Here is a 17,088-nt window from a genome sequence, read left to right as displayed (position 1 = left end):
AACAGTCTTCTGGGATGTGGCACCGTGTAGATGTGGTGTTAACCGACGTTTCGGAGGAACGTATCGCCTCCATCTTCAGGGTAGAAGGAAAAATAAGAAATCCGCAAGGGAAGAGACCGTGTCCCTCTCTCCGGCTTTGACTTCTACCCTTTCTTCATATGACAAATAACAGAAACTGTAACCGGCCAGTGTGAAGTGGCACCGCCTACTTTAAGGAGCAGGTTCCGGGTTTTATGAAACTCTCATTTATAAACGAAAATGCGAGCGGCGTAAATCAAACCCAGGCCTACTAAATTTAAGACGCCGTCAGCACGTCTTTAAGGACAGGGCATGAGAGATAAAAGGCTAAAATCGATGCAACTTGTGTCTTCAGTTTTCCCCCTTTCATAACTGTAACTCATGAGAAAGCGGAAATCCACGCGCCATTGAGACTCTCTGATATTGCTGGCGGGTCACGTGAATTTTAGAAGAACACACAAACTTCAATTTACGCAGGTAAGGAGGTTGGTCTAGAAGTAAACACAGATAAAACTAAGTATATGTTGCTGTTAGCCCCCCCGCCCTCTCTGTACGGCTCTACAGCCCTTTGGACCTTGGCCGCTTTTTCACTGTCTTCATCCTATACACAGTAGGTAGGACTCCTTTGACGGGGGATCAGTCCGTCGGAAGGCCGCTACCTGCACACAGAACAAGACAAACACAGGATAAACCCACACAGACATCCATGCCTCGAGTGGGATTCGAACCCATGACCCCAGTGTTCTTGCCTTAGACCGCGCGGCCACTGTGACCGGATTAGCTCCAAAATAGTCTCGTCCATCAGGATTTGCAATGAGTATTGTGATTTGCATGTAGACTTACACTTTGCCAGTTGGTTAGTTAATGATGAGTAGTTTAGCCCGCCGGTCAGTTCGGTTATTTGTCTAAATATTCATTGACTGAGTGAGCTTGTCGGTCAGTCAAACAGGCAGTGGGTTAATAAATCACTTAGTTAAGAACTTAAGCAATCGGACAGCGGTAGATGTAAGTGAACCATTGGGGTTATCCAGTCGTTCCGCTGAGTTTTCCTTTCTTGTCCTTTCTCGTATTAAAAATGATTGACGTAAGAGTTCCGAAATGTAATTATGATTTCGTAACTGTGAACGCTGTTCTAATGATTTGTAACAGACGGACTGCTAGCCCAGTATCTTACAGTTCTGTGAGGCAGAGCTTCTCGCTGCCCAGTGGTTTCTCTTCACTGCCGAGTTTTGACGAACTTCTGCACCCCCCCCCCCCCAATTTTCCTTTCTCTGAAGTACTTCTTAGTTCAAATACGACAGAAGCACAGGCGAGATGGTGGCGTTCCGCGGGTTGCAGAGCTGCCATGGGCGTGTTGCCGGATCTGATGAGACCCCCGGGGGGTGGGGTGGGGGGTGGAGACCGAGTTTGAACAAATAAGGCTCGAAAAGCGACTACAGCAGTAAGAAGAACACTAGATTAGTTTTGTAGGGTAAAGCGTGTTGAAGTGCCTATCTGTGCTGGTAAAGTGTGGTGAAGTGCCTTGAGTACGCACGTCTTTAAGTCCCTCCTTTACACTCACATTGCAGAGTGAATGCTACTCAGCTACTGACGTTATGGACCAATATGAAGACTCGGGGCATTTGCAGATAATTCGTTGAGAAGAATATTTGGACCTTAGTGAGAGAAAGCAATGAAGAAAATTGGAATATTTCTCCACTAATATCGTTAACGTTTCCATTTAAGGAAGGTGGAATTGGCAGGGAATGTTATATTCAGTATAAATCGTGGTTACGATTTAAACATTTGTCTGAAACATCTGAAAGGACTGGACAATCTCAAAACCCAGTCGCAGATGGGAGGATGTTATTAAAAGTGAATCTTAGCCAGCGTCGTTTAGTTGTGTACGGACATCGATATTGTAGCACGTAAACCCGTTACTCTGTAACAACGTCGAAACAAACAACGAACCAACATTCGTTACTAGGCAACAAATTCTTAGTAAACAAGTATACGAAGCCGTTACTGAGTAACGCCTTTATAAACACGTTTTTATGGAAACGATTGAAGCATAACAGTGGATGGGGTTTTCTACGCGGTCCGAGCCGAGACGTTATAACCGAGACAAGTTTAGAAGTTAGTCAGTAGTCAGCTGTAAGGGAATGTATGAAGAGAAGACTTGGTTGGCTCAGTTGAATCCTCACTATTAGAAGCCGTTACCAAGGAAGGACTGGTGAAGACACAGCAGACTGCAAAGACGTACCATATGCTGTAGTGATTTGTAAAGTGTGAAAATTAGCGATAGTGTTATAGTTATTTGTAGTTATGATCTGTAAGTGGTCAATACATCCAATCTCCAATCCAAAACCCCATCGAAAATCACTCTAACACGTGACATTTTTTTACTGTTATCCCTGTTCTTGACGTCCACGTTAGCAATACATAAATAAATATCAGTAAAATGTTTATTCCATATATACGGGTATGTCTCCTGTGGTACGTGTGGATAAGACTCGAGTAAAGGAATGAGGGAAGCGCCCGTTGGTGCAGCAACTTCTCCGGCAGTACTGTTGTTTTGGCAGCCTATTGCAGTATGTGCAGGCGCTGTAAGTCTTAACCACATCCGGAACGTCAATTTTTCTGCTGAACGGGTCGCTGTGCCTCTGAGACCATAGTACAATTCGTACACTGTTCCATATCACTGCTGCCAACATTGTATTAAAGCGGATACACATTGTACACAGCCACAAAGCAAGTGACTGCCTGACAAACGGATGAGACGCTACAGAAATCTCGAATGGGGCAAAACGCAATGTACGTTTCCGTACCTGCTTATTGCATGTTTGTTTTCATGTAGTTCTCTCGTCTACACAAACATTCTAGTGGCACGCTGTAGGCCGGAAGATCGCGGGTTCCATTCCTGATGCGACCACTGAATTGTTCAATTCACCTAATCCTTCCCGCCGCACTATTGCCATGGGTTCGGCTCAGCCTCTAACAGAAATGAGTACCAGAAATCTTCCTGGGGATAAAGAGCGGCCGGCGCTTAAGGGTGCCGCACACCAACAGCGTCAAGTTAAACATCAAGACATGAGACGAAAGACGCAGTCTTGCTTCATTCGTGATTGGTCAGCATAAAGCTGACGTCAGGATCATGACTCTGACCGGTGTGCGGCGGTTTTCATAATCTCATTCGTTTCAACTGTGCTTCTTTCCTTTCGTCATGTCGCAGACATCATGTCTTGACGCATACCGGTGTGCGGCCTACCTAAGACTGACAACCTCACCTTTATCTATGAGTTGATTGTCTAGAAAATGTGGGAGCCTCGACCTCTCACAACCTTATGGGCACCACGGTCTGTTACAGAGATAGTTTTACGGTTCAATTTTCACACAAATACCCTGTGCTGATATCTACAAGTGACTTTTCCGCCCACAATTCCGCAAACATTTCTCTTTTCTCCATATTCCCATATCACTCATTTCTTCATTCACAAGTTTAAGTAACTGTACAATGTGATCGAAGGAGGTAATCGTTGAACCAGTTCAAGGTACCATAACCTCCATTGAATAATGCTTTCGTCAGTAGTACTCTTTCTTCATTTACTTACAAACGCTTCGTAATGGAGTCTCGTAATCTATACCCACGTTTTGTTCAGTACTTGATAGGGAGACAGACACACGGACAAGACAAGCCATACTTTAAATGTTGCAATTGCAGTGCGTAATCACTTAATGTTGAAACTTCATCAACAAATATATGAGAGAACAAGGTTCCTACATCCAAGGAAACTACAACATGACATGATACTTGCAAAGACCAATCAGTTAATGTGAAGGGAGCCGCAATGAACCCATAGAATGCATTTTGTTGGTGAAATGCCAAGTTACTGAATGCTAGAGGAGGCAGTGCACGCGGCTACTACCCTTAAATGATTCGCTATGTTTTCTCTGGAAAAGGGTTAATGGATGTTTTTGTAACTTTTGTAAAAATCTGTCTGCACGAAGTTTTCTCCACAGACAAAGCCCTGCTTCCAGACCCATGGACTTACAACAAGGCTAAATTTATTTATACCTTTTGCAGGTCTTCCCTCGGGATGGGCTCTCCCTGTTGGCTGAAGTAAAAGCATCCGTTGCTGTACCCTGTAAAGGTTAGAAGGACTAGACCGAAATGCGAGCAGCTTGTTTATGTACCAGCTGCTAATGATCACGACAGGCATCATTTGATGTGTGCTCTGTTACAAGCTGGCTCCAGTAATCCTGCCGTTTCTCCTAATGAAGGTTTTGAAAATCTGTACAACATAAGTGATCAAGACTTGAATGGGGCCATACCATCGAGCATTAACTGCGGAACTGATGGTACATGCCTTGGAAGCATAATGGTTACTATATACAGGCCTACAACCTGCCTAACAATAAAGAACTCTGAATTTTTCCCACATGGTGTATTGAATTATTTCGTGTGATTCTCAGAATAAACAGCCATTACTTTCTTAGCAGTGTTAACAATGTTAATGTGTCTTCAAGTAGTGCATCCTGTTGTGTTCACTTATATTCCTTCATTATTTTTCCGTCTCAAGACCAGTTGCAGTTTGTCGTATAACGAAGCCAAACGCAGAAATGTGCAAGGTGGTTACTTACGGAAGAGCGCACTGAGAAACTCAAAGGATTTAGAATTCCCGAGCTGCAAAATGAGGGGATAGGGGGCGAGCCTTCTAGCAGTGTTCACGCCATCACTTTCTATATGACAACCTCTCTAGTTGACTGAGGCGGCGTCCACCGGTAATTGTAGGGTGGGACACGCAGACGCCCTTCTTAATGAACACAGGATTGTCACTCAAAGGGGATAAGATAACACAGAACGTCATCCCTGGGTCCCTACGGGGCCAACATGATGAGACCTTCGGCAAAACGCATTCTTGCATTCTCAATTCCACGGAAAAGTTAAGATTTCCCTATGCTTAATTAAGAACTTCGCCACGAAGATATATGGAGGAATGGGATTATAGATTGAGCACAGCTGTGGGGTTTCACGACCCGACCGCTTTGCCAGAGTTGCTTCTGTCCCGGATTAGATCCCCAGAGCCGATCTCGAATTGGTTTCGCGCGTGGTGTGAAAGGCGTTAACACCAACCACCGAGCAGACTGATTTTGCCTTACATTTTAGTGACGAGACAGCAACATATACTTAATTATCTCTGTGTTTACTTCTAGACCAACCTCCATAACAGCATCAATTGAAGTTTGTGTGTTTCTCTCTATAGTATCTGTATTATCGCCCAGTAGATACATGCATTTTTAAATTTATACCTTAAGTCCCACAGATAGCTTCTGGTGTCCGGAGATAGGAACTAACTCTATGGATTGGGCCCCATCTTAGGACTGAGACAGAGTCCAGTTTCCGAAACGTCGTTTAAAATTAAATTAGGACGGTAGACAGTGTTCAAAAAGTCGATAACTGTGTTGAATCCGAAGAGAACTTGTAGTAAACAAGAAGAAAGGGACCCAGTAGTGCTTATGGAGCTTCATTGCACCAGAAACTGTCGAAGTTCCATAACGAGGAGCGCCAGTTTCTGTTCATCGCGTGACTTTGAAGACTGAATGAATGGCGAACGGAGCGTGAAGCACGCTTGGAAGAAGACGAAAATTCCATGCTACGTTTTCATTCAGAGAGAATAAATATGGAAATGGAATGTTCGGGAGCTCTGTGCCTAAATGAGAGAATAATAATAGAAATCTATGTTAGAGGTCGAGTGTCTGAAGATGCGAGTTTGGTTGAGGTGAATGCAGATGGATTCATTGAAGGGATACTTTGATGAACTTCGAGTTTCAGAACGCATGGGAATTTCTTGATCACGTGAGAAAATATCAGTTGTTTTAGTACTTACTTACTATTAATTAATACTATGGTTTATTTACTTATTTATATCAAAATTTTTGAAACAGTGGCCTGTGGACCGCTTGCCATTCTTCCCTTAATTTATGCAAGGCCACAAATTCTGTTTAACTTCGTGTTGCGTAGGATAGTTCATCACAGCTGAAGAAGTTACTACAGGAGATTGCACTCTTCTAGGGTGTGACACCGTGAAGTCCGGAAGTTAGAAGGAACTTGCTGCTTCCATCTACAGGACAGAAGTGAGGCGAGTTGTATAGCTAGAATACGAAATGAGAAAGGGAAGTGTGGAGGGGACGCTTCTATAAGGGTCAAATTTTCAGGAAGGCCCTGAAAATGACAGCTTTCTAGTAGGGACATTATGAAGACCACGAGCCCAGAAAGTGAAATACATTTGTACTTGAACATTTTTCCTTCTCTTCAGAGTGTGAATGGCTGGTTTACTTTAGAAGCTCGGGGAAAAATTCTCTTCCCTGTGACATGTAGACCCGTTGCTAGGCGGCGATTGTACGGTAGCCGTTGCTCCAGGCGCTAATAACGTGAGCATCGAAGTAGAGGACATTGTTGGAATCCGTCACCAAGCAACGACTGGTGAAGACACAGCAGACTGAGAAGACTTAGTACGTGCTGTAGTAAACTGCAGAGTGTGTGAGTTAGCGATAACGCTATAGGAACTTGTAGTTACGAGTTACGGGTGTATAAATGTGCAGTAAATCCGATTACCAATCCACACCCCGTATATAGTCACACGCAAACATGTGACAACATTGTTGGAATGAGTTTCGATATCTGTCACTTTCCTTATGGTCCGGCCTATGCTTCTGAAAATCTTAAAAGTAAATATATTATTGTGCTTAATTAATTAAGCAAAACGCCACGAAGATGTATGGGGTGTGGAGGTACAGATCCACGTATCCTTAACCTCTGCATCAGGCTGCTTTACTCCTGGAGAGAGCCTCAGGTGTCCATTAGACAGGAGGCTCGCTGGGTCCCAGTACCGTAAAAGTTAAAAGTAAAAGGTAAAGCTATCCCTGCAACAGGCCGTGGAGGCTCATAGGGTTGTGAGATGTTGAGGTACCCACATTTTCTAGACATTCGGCTCACAGATGGCGGCAAGGTTGTCAGCCCTACGCGCCGGCCGCCCTTTATCCCCCAGGAAGATTCCTGAGACTCATTTCTGTTAGAGGCTGAGTCGACCCCAGGGTCATAGTGCGGCTGGAAGGATTAGGTATATTGAAAACAATCCAATGACCTTATCAGGATTCGATCCCGCGACCTTCTGGGTTGTAGCATAGGACCTCGACCAACTGCGCTAGTACCCTTCTGAACGTGATAGAGGTAAAAAGTAAAGGTGTCCCTGTGCTTATCTAATTAAGCATTACGCCATGAAGACGTATGTGGGAGTGGATGTAGAAATCCACATCTTGATCTCGGCGTTTGTTGGAGAGGAGTGGTCAGTTCCACACTCCGGCCGCTTTACTCTAGGGGAAAAAGCCCCGGTACGCGTTGGATAGGAGTTTGGGTGGACCCCAGACACGATCTGGACGATATGGAGAAGTGAAAATTCTTGACCATACTGGGACTCGAACTCCGACCTCTCGGTCTTCCAGCCCGCAGCCAATCGCTATACCGACTGAGCTATCACGGCTCCTCTGAACCTAACAGAAGAAGAAGAAGAAGAAGAAGAATATCTTGTACCTACGTGGGATCGACTCTGAAGTCTTCGATCGTCCCTCGTCTATAGCCCGTCGCTATACCGGTACTGTTTTCAGTTAGTGACATATCTCGATTCGTTTCCGCAACTAAGTGTAGTTGCTGAACACTGAAACTGTTTCGTCCTCCCCCGCCCCCCCCTTAACGTGAGATCACAGTGACGAAGGGGACACGAAACCTTGGGGTTCGGTTCTGGCGGCCTTCAGAAATGCCAGTGTTACGGCCTTTTATGTTTTCCGGATCTTTAGAAGACAAGCACGCGAGAGGAATCATTGCGCAATCCCTTGATCAGGTCCTGATTTGAGGTACTGTCCCGACACTGGTCTGGAGAGACTTAGGGTGGCGGGTCTCCGAGTCGAGACTCATACCCGCAGCCGTCCGAATGTGAAGTAGGGAGTTTCGGAGTATATATACGCTGTGATTTGCAGGACGAAGAATCGTTGTTTTGTTTTGTGAACGGGAAATTTCTAAAGTGTGAGTGATAATTCCACAGATGTGTAATGACTAAGATTTAAAAACAATGTTTGGAAAGGAGTCGGATAGCGCAGTCGGTATAGCAACTGGCTACGGGCTGGACGACATAGGGGTCGGAGTTCGAGTCCCGATAAGGAATCTTCTCCAGGTTGTTCAGACTGGTTCTGAGGCCCACCGAGCCTCCTGTCCAATAAATACCAGGGACTTTTCCCTGGGGGTAATGCAGCCGGGGCGCGAAGTTGACCACTCACCAACAAGTGCCAAAGTCAATAAAACGTGGATATATACATCCACTCACCCATACCCCTCCATGGCGTATTGTTTAATTAGTTAAGCACAGGAACAACTTCATCTTAACTTTGCTTGGAATATAAATCAGACCAACGCGAAAGTCCCTCTGTGTTTAATTAATCTACACAACTCCCGTCCCGGTCGCTAAAACAACCAGAATCCCCTCAGATAGGACCCCGTGCCTACTGACTAGCCGAGGCGCCTTTTCACAGTTACTCTGCTGGAGAGCACAAGAACCACCCGAGCCACTACTGAGGTTCGTGGGACGGTTGCAATAAATGTCTGTGAAATTTCTGTAGTTCATGAAGCCATCATTAATTTTCAAACAATCCTACGTATGGTAAAATTTTGTCCGTATAACAAATATTCACAGCGGAAAAATTAACAGATACGAGATACGAGTATTAGTGGATTTGGATAACGGAGATCGGAAGGCCGTTGTTATTCTGCCGCACGTAATAAATGGAGACATGACAAATGAAAAATTACATAAAGAAAAAAAAAAGAACCAGCGACTTCAGAAGCATAGACTGGTTTGCTTTAAAGACTATTGATTCGTAAATACGCTATTATGAATTCATTTTAATTTACACATAATCACTTACCGTATCTGAACAATCAGTGACGCCTTCCGTCTTGACGCCAATATCGTCACAGACGCCTTCTCAAACACGACTGGAGCCCTACCACTCCGTGGTGAAAGTAAAGTGTCGCCACGCGCATGCTCCGTCTTTCCTACGAACTGTGTGTCGCGCAGACCGTGAGCCTCTTCCACCAATGCTCAAACCGTGTTACTGCATGTCTGTAACATCTTTCAGGATATATCATACCGTGAGCTGACAGCCGTTTTAAAGAAATGTCCTGTGTATTCAGCAGAACCCCCGGAATGGCGATTTCGGCTCCAGTCATACATATACTCGTATATTGGAAACAGCTTCTAGTGGCCCCTGTAGTAACGCAGCGTAACGTCTACGTGTGATGATCATTAAAGACCAGGGATGTTTTAGACACAGCATATCACAGTTCTGTGTCTTCCCCCCCCCCNCCCCCACCGCATTTTCGTTTCTGTTTTCCTAGAGAGTATTATTGAGTTTGATGTATTAATGAAGTATTGACATTTTTTGAACATACAGTAGCCGAGAATTCCAACTTGTGGGCTTATACGTTAATATTTCGGGCGAAAAGAAAAGAAAAATAGTAACACACCAAGCTTGAAGTGTGTTCTTTCCCTGAAGAAAAATATATCCAAAATAAATGGATCGTTGAAACACGACTTCAATCTAAAAACAGCTAGATAATAGGAATGACATGATTTAAAATNGGGGGGGGGAGAGGGGCGTCATCCATAGCTCAGCACGTCACAATACATATAAATTATATTTGTTTATATTTATTTATTTGCTCTTGTGAACACGATAATGAACCTTTGGGCTCCATAAATATTTGGACCTTCATAAGTAGTTGAGCGACAGACGGCATCCCAAGAGGGACTCAGTTACCGTCATTTCAGCTTTCCCACTTAGTGTCCCAGTCCGACGTGTTCCTTTGCCTCTTCTGTTGTAGAAGTTTGTCTAAATCCTAATCACAACTTGGCGACCAGCCAACCCACGTTGGAATATTTTTCTGTTATCATCGATGATGTTGGAAACTTGTAGAGAAGCTCAATATGATCTGACAGACTCTTCGTGGTCATCTACTTGGTGCGACAATTAAGTTCCCGGACTGGTACTGCAGCTTTCACATTAGGTGACGATGAAACGAACTACTGCGGTCTAAGTGCAGTTCTGCCTCTTACCAACAACTGACAGGGGTCAGCACGCCCGGTCACCAACAATTCATGAGTAGCAGCTCAGTGAGTTAGTTGTGTTTTTAACTGCTGTCACTTTCTTAGCCATGGGGCAACGAGTGAATACCAAATTCTGTTTTAAACTGAATAAAGCGCCAACAGAAACTTATGAAATGTTGCCACTCTTGGGGGCGATGAAGTCATAGCGGCACATTAGAGTGGCTTAAACCGTTGAAACACGGGCGTGAAGATCCTCAGCATGATCTGATAAGCGTGCGTCCTTGGGCCTTTTGAAATGACTAATGTCCGTGAAATGGTGGCACGAGATCGTCGACGGGCTCCCAGAATGATGGAAGATGAATTAAACATCAATAAGGAGATTATTCGTCAAATCCTCCATGAAGATTTGCAGAAGAGGAAGATCTGCTCACAGTGATTCCCACGGAGACTCGCATCATGCCAAGGCTTACTGCGGGCCAGTGAAGACAATCCCAGTTTTCTTGATTGCGTTTTCTCTTTCCAAAGGCGAAAACTGCCCTCAGAGGAAAGAGGTTTCAGGATGCTGAATACAATAAGAAAAACGTGACGGTCGAACTGAACGCAGTTCCCTTTGAGGTCTTTTCCGGCTGTTTTCAAAAACCTTTTAAACGATCCAACACATATATTCAAGTAGAAGGAGATTACATACAATAAAAGTAGAGCAATTCTTTATTTGATTGTATTTTTTTTACACACCAGTCCCATAATTTATTGCCAGGCTACTTATATGCTTTTCGTTTTGGGGTTCAATTTGTGTTCCATAGATGGCTCTTGCGGTAGGCTGGTATTGCACTTCATGAAAACTTCTACTTTCTTATGCATTGATGTTTCTCAGTTTTGTGGTTGCTTTTGTTTAGTGTACTTGTTTCCAACTTAAATTATATCGTATTCTTAGGCCTTCATATGTATTTACACAGTTTTTATTGTAAATTTTCCTGTTACCTCCTGTTGACAAAACATTATCTCAGATGCATCTATAGATGTAATTATATTAAATTCGGTGTCCAGTGATTGAAGTTAGCTCTTTCTAGGGACTCCACAATGTAGGTGTGTCTCATCTTTTCACCTGAGGACGGAAACAGATTACGTTTCAAAAAGACGTGTTCTTGAGAACGCTAAGCTTTGGACATACTCCAGAAAGTCAGCAATCCCTTGCATCTCTTTGGTACAACGTGCTGTTAAGAAATTGCTAAACTTCAGAATCGGCTGCTAAATTCTTAAGAGCTTGAATTTTAAATATAAATTGGAACAATCATACATACGTAATAAGTGAATAGATAAATAATCGAGACACATGAAGAGTAAAGTAAAGGTATCCCTGTAACAGGCCGTGGAAGCTCATACGGTTGTCAGATGTTGAGGTTTCCACATTTTCTAGACAATCGGTTCACAGATGGCGGTGAGGTTATCAGCATTACGCACCGGCCGCCCTTTACCCCCAAGAATATTCCTGATACTCATTTCTGTTAGAGGCTGAGTCGACCCAGGGCCATAGTGCGGCTGGAAGGATTAGGTAAACAAAAAACTCCACCTCATCGGGTTTCGATCCAGCTACCTTCCGGCTTGTAGCATGGTGCCTCAACCAACTACGTTACCGAGTGCCCCAATCGAGACACGCAACAAATATTTTCTGTTGTGTCGGTCTTCATGTACAACAACCTATGGTCGTGGACAGGCGAGTTTTCCACAGAAACAAAGATGTTTACTGGAGCTACGGTTTGCCACAATAAATATTCATTTTGTTCTTGCGTTCCTTTAAAACCAGAGATTGTGGCTTCTTTTCCTGAGCAGGAGATCTGTGATTTATGATATTCAGTACAGATTGAAGGCGAAGGTAAGGGACTTCAGTTTACGCCAACTTACCACACTGATTACGTATGTGGGTAAAGGCAAGGAGTAGCGGTGAAGATGTGCTTAATTAACCACACGCCATGAAGACGTGTGGGGGAGTGGAGGTATAGTCCCCGCAATCTTAACCTCAGCAGTAGAATGAAGTGAGTGTCCCTTTATCTAGCACCAGTTTGGACTGGAGCCTGGTGGCCCAAGGGCCCCTCTGAATGCTGTGAGAGAGACGTCATACTGAAAATGTCTGGGAAACGAAAACTGAGTTAATGTTGCGGTTCATGGCTCACGACCCTCACAGCTGTTGGTGTTGAGTGAATGATAAGGCAGTAGGGCTAGGGGGTGCAACTTCTCCACTTCGGTTTTACATTAATATGACTGAGTTCACGAGCTCGTGTCACTTTTCCTTGCGGAACTGCAACCTGCCGAACTCAATGCCGGAATCTTCCTACTACACGTATCTTGCACACTTTGTAACTCTCACGTGGCATATAGACGTGATCAGTAGCAACACGAAGCCTGGGATTTATGAGTGGATCGGCACATAACGCCTCAGTTCGCTTCTCTGTAGATGCTGAACGATACGAAATTGAAGAGAAATTGTAGTGTGCATAAGCTCTTGGGTTTTCCAATCCGCTATAAATCCGACTGTCTTAACGCTGACTTGATAAGAGGATCTTCTGTCTCTTCCGCATGGGCGGCTGGATGTTTGCACCAATCATATATATATATATATGTACAAGATTCTCTGCTGACTACGCTTTCTAACGTACTAGATTTTGCAGCCTATTTTTGTTCCCGTACAGATTAGGTTAAAAAAGCAATTCTGAAGCTCTTCGTGGTGTAATTGTATTTGTTCACCGGTTACTTCACCTTTCTTAGTTCAAAATATCATTACTTGTATCTTTAATATTTCATTGTTGACTATCATATTATTGTTAATCAGGAAGTTAGTCACATATGCTCTCTGCGACCTTTGATCCATATCAGTAACATGATCATTTTGCGATTCTTATATGTTTACGTGCTGTGTAGCAAAGGCTGCAAGCGAACATAAACGGAACATGAACTGAACTGCCGTCAAGTGGTCTCTTTGAGAACATTAAGTTTTATGTGCAAGCGTAAACCACGGGAAATTACATTCACACAATGCGGCCGACAGCCACATTGTGTACCAATAGATTACATGTGGCAGTCGAACTAATTGCTTCCACTTCTCGTTCTGTACAATTATTCTAGCTTACTCTCATGCAGGCAAAATTGCAGTGAAACGCTCACAAATATCTTATTTACAACAATTATCTTCAATGCAATTGGCACAGTTTTGGTCCCGTTCTGTGACTGATGAACTCCATATTACAGGGTCTTCCTTCAGTAGTTGGTCCTTTTGCTGTCGATCCTCAATGTTCGTTTTCAAGCTCACAGAAATCGGTTGCTGGACATCACTATTCTGTTCACATTTCAGAGCCGATTTGTCTAATCTGCGTAGTTATGTGAACTTGATGATTAGCTCAGTGTCGCTTACTTAGATAGTCATACTTTTTGTTTACGGGAAACCTAAAAACGATTTTATCTCTAGTAATGCAAATGCCTCTCATTAAAATAATTTCGGATGAAAATCGAGATGCAGTGGTTAGCACTTGAGAGGTCTTGGGTTCAAATAACGTCCAGGATACCAATTGCCCCAACTGAGATTTGTCGCGGGTTCACTTAGTTTCTAACCGAATAGTTCCATAATGTAACTTAAAATAGTCCACGAACGCTACATTCCATTGGCTGAAAATTTACCATTCACCGTCATTATGTACTATATGACTTATATTGCTAATAAGTTGTTGTTAAATTCGCGAACCAATAAATTTGTGTAACCGTCCGGAAAATGTCTTGTAATCATTGAGCTTCGTGGATTACGTTTGTAGCGAGTTGTACTGCTACTGATGTTATGCACATCAGGAGGAATGTACTGACCTCATGACAATTTATTAACAAGAAGGCATGCGAGAGAAATCGGCCGGGGCCTATTTTAGGCGACTACCCCCAGAATTNTTACAGAATCCACATATTCCTGCCAGTTTTAATATCTATTTTGTAATCAACAAGTGTGTAACCCCGGTCAAAGTTTGACATTTCTTGGGCCATTATCTCCGTAACCGTTCAACTTTGGACATAGGTGTTTTGGGTTATATCGGCATACTTTAACATAAGGAACACCCTCCCGAAGTTTGGCACATTCCTCCTGGGACACCCTGTATATACAGTGTAAAATAATAAATAACTAGTTTTCTGTTTCTAAATTTCAAGTCGCGTGGGTTGAGAAGATGAATTAAAATATAAGTTGCTTGGCAACCCGAACTCGACTTGCATTCGTGTTCTCTGTACTGCATATGCACACAGTTTGTTTTGAGCCGTTGATGTTATTGATTTTCACGTTATCAGACATGTCATTTATAATGTGGCAAGAGAATATTGAACTGTATTATCAATTGAGCCACCGATATTATTTTGGGCGGTACACAAGTTTCAACACGTAATCATTATAGCGCTATTGTCGGAGCAGCTCATGATGTCCAACATCACACAAGCAATCCGTATTTCGAACTTCTCTCCTATTACAATGCATTTTGTTCACATCAGAAGCTTAATAAAGTGGAATGGTATTATTTAAATTTCCTTGATATGAGCTTTAATATGTGACGTTTAAGTCCATTTGATATTTATTGATTTGGTAACTTTCTGATGCAATGTTGGCAGACTGAGACATTCAACAAAATAACATCGGAATTAACTAAACTTTACAGTGTATTTCTAATAAAGTGTCATTCTTGAGTATTGTAAATGATAAATAAATTGGAAGATAAATATGAGTTTAGAATGGAGAAATTGGTGCCGATTGTGTGCAAATTCGAGTGCAAATGGATGTAATGTGTTTGAGAACAAGGATCTTCTTCTGCCAGAGAAGATTCTAAAATATCTATCAATTTCGGTGAGTTCTGCGGCCCCTAGTCTATAGGATGTGTCAAAAAGACCAAGCTAAGGCGGCCATGTTTCCACACTAAAACCGGGTTGAAAGTAGTACAAGATTTATTACGATGGCGCAGAGTGTTTTTTGTGTTAGTCATGTCATTGAGTGAGTTGAGTGTGAAGACAGTTTTGCTGTGCAACAAAATGGTAACCATACTATATGCCATCAGAATTGTAACTGAATTTAATGTGGGACTTCAGTGAACCCCAAATTGAACTATTTTGAGGATCACAGCCCGTTCATATAACATTTTACTGGTATGTTTCTTCACTAGGGATATATGACCACATTGCCAACACATCGTTCTTTAAGTTATTATATTACATACCATTAATTGAAGTAATGTCAGTGGGATGTTCATATATTTGATTTGTTTCATTCTGGTCTGTCACACCAATATTATGAAAAAGTTAAATAGTTACATTCAGTGTGACTGGTTATGATTTTCTTACTTCGATTATTCATGCCCTTACATGTTTCGGCCTTCAAAGACCATCTTCAGAGGGGGACAGCAGGCCACAAACATACAGGACAACATTAAAAAACCCTCTTCTCGAGAATGACAAGGTGGCACACATTCGGCCCCGTCAAAGAAATAATAAGAGGGATGACATGAACCAGCTTGGTTTACGCATTCCAATAGAATCTTAACAGACTAACTATAAATATTTTAATGTATTGGAACAGCCGCTGTAGTTGTACAGACTTTAAATTTTACAGGCAGTTGTGTATCATTTATATTGTATGTATATATTTTAACTTTCAGAACATATACTGTAATAGTGGTTTCTAACTGTGTTGATGTAAAAGATGTCTCTCTGAAGATGGTCTTTGAAGACCAAAACATGTAAGGGCATGAATAATTTAAGTAAGAAAATTATAACCAGTCATACTGAATGGAACTATTTAACTTTTTCAGGATGTTCATGTATTTTCAAACATTTGTTAATTGCAGTATATTACAAAATTACATTTCAGTACTCAGTAATGACAGTCAACATTAAAGCTCTGAAGCCGTAATCTTCTGTACCAGTCAGTTATTATATGAGTTAAATTTTCCTGTCAGTGTTTCACAACTAAAAATGATTTGCAATGAGATTTATTCACGTTGAAAAAGACTTTATTGTAGACACTCCATTATTTCAGATCTGTTTTCCTCTTGGCTGAAAATTATGGCGTTATGCTGGTTTATTGAAATGTTCACTATTAAAAATGATGTGCTAATTTCTGAGATTATTTTATATGTAAGGGGAGATACTGCATTGGTGATGAATCAAAACAGATATCATAGGAAACATTTACATACACTAATTGAAAATTATATCCTGGAAATGACTGAGGAGGACTGCAAAACAGGTTTCTTGCTTGTCACAGGACTTGAGCCAGGTACCTTTCAAATAAAAACTAAGTCAGCATGAAGTCACAGACTTAGGCATAGATATATTTGTATTTCAAACAGTGGACCTATGAGTTTTTTTGCATGACTAGATCAGTTGAGAATCAATCCGTTATTTGATCAGGTATGAATAATTCTCCAATATTATGACTGTACCAGTGTGCGTCACTTCTTTTAGAATATGTCTACAACCAAACATCTCACAGAATTCTTGCTTTATTTATGTAGTTCAAACATAATGTGAAGGAAATTGAAGTATAATGGATTGTTCATTCATCAGTAATCTGTCAAGACGACAGGTCCACAGTCTCTTCCAAAACAGTTCCTCCACTTGATGTGATCTACAGCTTTCTCCTCAAATGAAAATATCCTCTTCTGTCCCCAAGGTCATCCAGCATCTTCTTACGTCTTCTTCCTTCTCGTCTTCTGGTCACTTCTATCCGCCCCTCTATCTTTCCTTCAATAACTTTTTTTTAGAAGGCAGTTACCGCGTAAGATATGACCAATCCAATTAGCCTTCCATTTTCTTATTTCGTGTAGGATATTCCTCTGCTCACTGACTCTAAATAACACTTCTTCATTTCTCACATAATCAGTCCAACTGATCTTCTCCATCCTTCTCCAACACCACATTT

The 17,088-nt window shown here is 42.2% G+C and overlaps 2 protein-coding genes across 10 annotated transcripts in view; one reads left to right on the top strand and one right to left on the bottom strand.

Annotated features, from left to right (window-relative positions):
- Nucleotides 1–9,062, bottom strand: part of LOC111868520 (delta and Notch-like epidermal growth factor-related receptor) — a 96,497-nt gene extending 87,435 nt beyond the window's left edge. For both annotated transcript variants that reach the window (XM_023859229.1, XM_023859225.2), the window contains exon 1: nucleotides 8,974–9,062. The gene's annotated coding sequence lies outside the window, so the exon portion shown is untranslated. The remainder of the gene's footprint in view (nucleotides 1–8,973) is intronic.
- Nucleotides 1–17,088, top strand: part of LOC111868519 (zinc finger and BTB domain-containing protein 24) — a 140,262-nt gene that overhangs the window by 93,667 nt on the left and 29,507 nt on the right. For 2 of the 8 annotated variants that reach the window (XM_023859220.2, XM_023859221.2), the window contains one exon: nucleotides 4,082–4,356. The exons of 3 other annotated variants lie outside the window; for them this stretch is intronic. In XM_023859220.2, coding sequence (XP_023714988.1) covers nucleotides 4,318–4,356 — 39 coding nt within the window. In that variant the 5' untranslated portion in view covers nucleotides 4,082–4,317. 3 more of the 8 variants (XM_023859218.2, XM_023859219.2, XM_023859222.2) reach the window with 3 other exon arrangements.

Source organism: Cryptotermes secundus, unplaced genomic scaffold (assembly GCF_002891405.2).
Source record: "Cryptotermes secundus unplaced genomic scaffold, Csec_1.0 scaffold206, whole genome shotgun sequence".
Lineage (NCBI taxonomy): Eukaryota > Metazoa > Arthropoda > Insecta > Blattodea > Kalotermitidae > Cryptotermes > Cryptotermes secundus.
The sequence above is the reverse complement of the archived record's forward strand: the minus strand, read 5'-3'. Positions and strand labels throughout refer to the sequence as shown.